The sequence below is a fragment of the Protobothrops mucrosquamatus genome, unplaced genomic scaffold, assembly GCF_001527695.2.
Source record: "Protobothrops mucrosquamatus isolate PMUCROS unplaced genomic scaffold, P.Mucros_1.0 scaffold550, whole genome shotgun sequence".
Classification (NCBI taxonomy): domain Eukaryota; kingdom Metazoa; phylum Chordata; class Lepidosauria; order Squamata; family Viperidae; genus Protobothrops; species Protobothrops mucrosquamatus.
This window is the reverse complement of record NW_015386854.1, coordinates 327,327-331,302: the sequence shown is the minus strand read 5'-3', so window position 1 is coordinate 331,302 and position 3,976 is coordinate 327,327. Positions and strand designations below refer to the sequence as shown.

Here is a 3,976-nt window from a genome sequence, read left to right as displayed (position 1 = left end):
AAGCAAAATAATCCTTGTTCTGTCATCAAAGGCCAGTGGGCTTCCCTAGGAGTTACTGCATGCTTTAGTAGCATATTTCATAACAGCAGTGTCAGATTAATGAAGTGAAGAGGAGATGAAGAAACAAAATATGAGTGCAGGTAAATAAATAAAAGTTTTATTGCAACATATGTTCACTATTTATTAGGTTGCATAGAAATTTCCCACACAAAAGTCTGCACATAAATACAAAAAGTTTTGTTCTCCTACCAGTTATCATGATCATCCTCATCAATATCACTATTCTTATGAATGGTCACACAAATTCATTTGTTACTTTAGGATGTCATATAATCACAGATTCTGAGAAACCCTGTTGTATACTACTTATGTATATGCTTCATAAGTTGATATAGGGACAAGGCTTTAGGGGAAAAACATCTTCTAATACATATTGTCTGATTTAATGTTTTTCACTAAGTGTAAGCCTACTAAACTTTACAAATTAATTTCCCTTGTCTTGAATTCAACCAATATATTCCACATATGCCAAACTAGATGTCTTTAAATACATTTCCAAAATAATACATTTGTTTCTCAATTAAATTCTCAGGGAATGGTCAATTAATCCAACATTAAACCAGTTTACAAAGAAGAAGGAATCAACGGTTTATAGCCCATTAGTTTTTTTATTATTTCCTTCACTTCTCTATTTTTCAGGCTGTAGATAAAGGGGTTCAGCATAGGTGTTGAAATCTTGTATTGAATAGAAAAGAATTCATCCACAATAATTGAGGAGGCTGAGCTGGGCCTCATGTTTCTAAAGCAGGCAGTGCCATAATACAAAACCACAACAATAAGGTGAGAACTACAGGTAGAGAAAGTTTTCCTTTTTGCTTCTTCTGAATTCATCTTGAGGATAGTTGAGATGATATGGATGTAGGAGACTAGGATGATAATCAATGAAAAACTTGCAACAAAACTACCTGATATCAGAAATGCCATCCAAATGGAGGATGTTTCTGTGCAGGATAATGCAAGTACAGATGGAAATTCACAGCTGAAATCCTTGATAAAATTTGGTCCACAGAAATCTAGCTTCAAAATAGGTAATACATTTACAAAAGTACATAAGAAGCCAACTGCCCATGCTCCACCCACCAGGCACTTACAAAATGATTTATTCATAATTTGTATATAATGGAGGGGCTTGCAAATGGCAGCATATCGGTCATAAGCCATTGCAGCAAGGACACAATCTTCAGTGCCTCCTGTAAGAAAGACAATGAATATCTGAATAAAGCAGTCAGAATATGAAATATTCTTTTTTGCCCAGAAAATCACCAGCAGCTTGGGCACAATAACAGAAGATAAACACATGTCAAGAAAAGCCAGATGAGCTAGAAAAAAATACATGGGGCTGGGGAGATAATTTGTTACTACCATAATCATAACATTTCCCAATAAAGTCAAAGCATACATCAGGAAAAATGCCAAGAAAAGGAAAATATTGACTGGATAAATGTACGAAAATCCCAAAAGGACAAAAAAAGTGACTGTGGTGTTCTGATTTTCCATTTCCTTTCACACACTGTAGAAACTTCAAAACAAAAAGAGAAAATAATATTTCCATTACATAATACAATGCATTGCACAATTAGATGGGTGGGGAAAGAATATCAAGGAAAAAATATATGAGAGAAACTTTAACACAGTATATGAGGGCCAACACATTCTCTGTTTTCAAACCTATACAAAAGGGAGAGACAAAAATACTCATTTATCCTTTAGATATTTTTTTGAAGTTGTATTACTTTCAAAATGTGTATTAGTTGGGATCTGTGAGAGAAAAAAATAGAGAAGTATTCATCCACAATAATTGAGGAGGCTGATATATGTAAACTAGGAAGTGCCATAACACAAATCCACAACTATAAGGTGAGAACTGCAGATAGGGAAAATTTTCCTCTTTGTATCTGCTGAGTTCAACTTCAGGATAGCTGAGCTGAAATGGAAGTAGCAGACTAGGATAATAATCAACGTAGAACTTGCATCAAAACTATCAGATATTAAGAATATGATGCAATTAGGAATGTTTATGTGCAGGATAAGGCAAGTGGAGATTGGAATTCAGAGCTGAAAACACTTGATAAAAGTTTGTCAAAGCTGATTAATCATTTGAACAGCAATATGCCACATGAAATTGCAACATATACAGATTTTTGGATATATATTTTTCAGCAATGCAGTTTCAAAATATATTTATTTTGACCACTAAAGACCACAACAATACAATGTTATTGAAGGAAAGATTTTAGGGTTGCTGGTCACTTTTTCCATATACGGTCAGGAAATTGTTCCTTGTAATAATAATATGAGAGAGAGAGAGAGAGAGAGAGAGAGAGAGAGAGAGAGAGAGAGAGAGAGAGAGAGAGAGAGAGAGAGAGAGACTGAAATACATCAGTAATTTTAATAAATTTAGCTCTACAACCAGAATGTATTTGTGCATTTTTGCTCTGCACCATTAATGCAAAATACAAGCCATAGGTAAGAATGAAAATACATTCTACCATTAACTTTATTTGGCACAAAAATCCTGTATTTCATTCCCAAGGAATTTATGACAGAATAAACACTAACAAAAACTTAGTCAGCTAATTTCAATGTGTAGCAAAATAAACTACAGAAGTCAAAGAAAATTAAAAAAAATCCTATTTCAATATTCCCTATACTATGTCCCCAACAAGTGTCCTTTACAAAAGCTCCCACAATTTGATGAAGAATTAAGAGAATTTTCAATAAAACCTATTTAGAGGGCATTGTATTGTGAAAAACAGCTCTACAGTTATAACTCTGTGGAATATTTAACCATGTCTTATCCTTTGCTATCTGAACAATTCCCTGAAAATTACACAGAATGAATTAGATGGGATTCTGCTTTGACCAATTTCAGAGGAGTAAAGACAAACAGCAATCAATTTATTTTAATACAACACTTTGTCAGGTTTTCTTTCTTTTTAGGAAAGAAACATGCTTCCTTTTCTTAGAAAACTTACCTATTCATGCCTTTCTTCTAGAAACTCCTGGCAAGCAATCTACACTGAAGTCAAATTGATAATCTGTAAAGATTTTATAATTTTAAAGTGCTGCATCTCTTCTTGATTGCCGAAGATCTGTGACTGCTCATTTGATATGCATATATATCTTTGGTGTCTTTAATGTCAAGTTTCCTCTGGGACAAATGGTGCCATATACCATACAGATCACAGAATTAAAATATGTACAGGAGTAACATTTGAATTTATTTCCTTTCCTTGTTATGTTTCCATGTAGAGCATCCAGGCTGATAAATTCCTAATAGTCTCCAGAGCCTTTGACTTTCCTATGCACATTAAGGGTGCATACACTGTTGAGATCACAACTTCTGTTCTTTTTTTGGGATTACTGGAAAATCTGGCTTTGCTGATTCTTTTTTTTAATTTCTTTATAACATTTCCTATTCTCAAATAAATGAGGCCAGGATGTCTCTCCACTAGTTTTATCAGCAATCATATGAATTTTATTTATTTATTTATTTTTATTTATTAATTTAATTTATTTATTTTATTTATTAATTTAATTTGTACCCCGCCCTTCTCCTCATGGGACTCAGGGTGGCTAACAGCCTCATAAAAACCACAATACAAATACAATGATATCTATATTAAAAACCGAATTAAAGGAAATATTTAAGAAGGCCGATCATTAAAATTATCCTTAAAATACTCTTAAAAAACCCCGCTAAAAATCCCTAGGCCCGACCCGCTTGTTGAAAAAGCCATGTCTTTAGGGCGTGGCGGAAGGAGGGGAGATCCGGGATCACCCGGATCTCTGGGGGTAGTTCGTTCCAGAGGGTGGGGGCTCCCACCGAGAAGGCCCTCCCCCTGGGGGTCGCCAGCCGGCACTGTCTGGCTGACGGCACCCTGAGGAGACCCACTCTGTGGGAGCGTACCGGCCG

General features: G+C 35.0%; 1 protein-coding gene across 1 annotated transcript; it reads right to left on the bottom strand.

The window, feature by feature from the left end:
- Window positions 1–624: 624 nt before the first annotated feature.
- On the bottom strand, window positions 625–1,557 carry LOC114922642 (olfactory receptor 5V1-like). Its single transcript, XM_029284357.1, has one exon. The coding sequence runs from the start codon at window positions 1,555–1,557 to the stop codon at window positions 625–627; it is 933 nt and encodes a 310-aa protein (XP_029140190.1).
- Window positions 1,558–3,976: the final 2,419 nt, after the last annotated feature.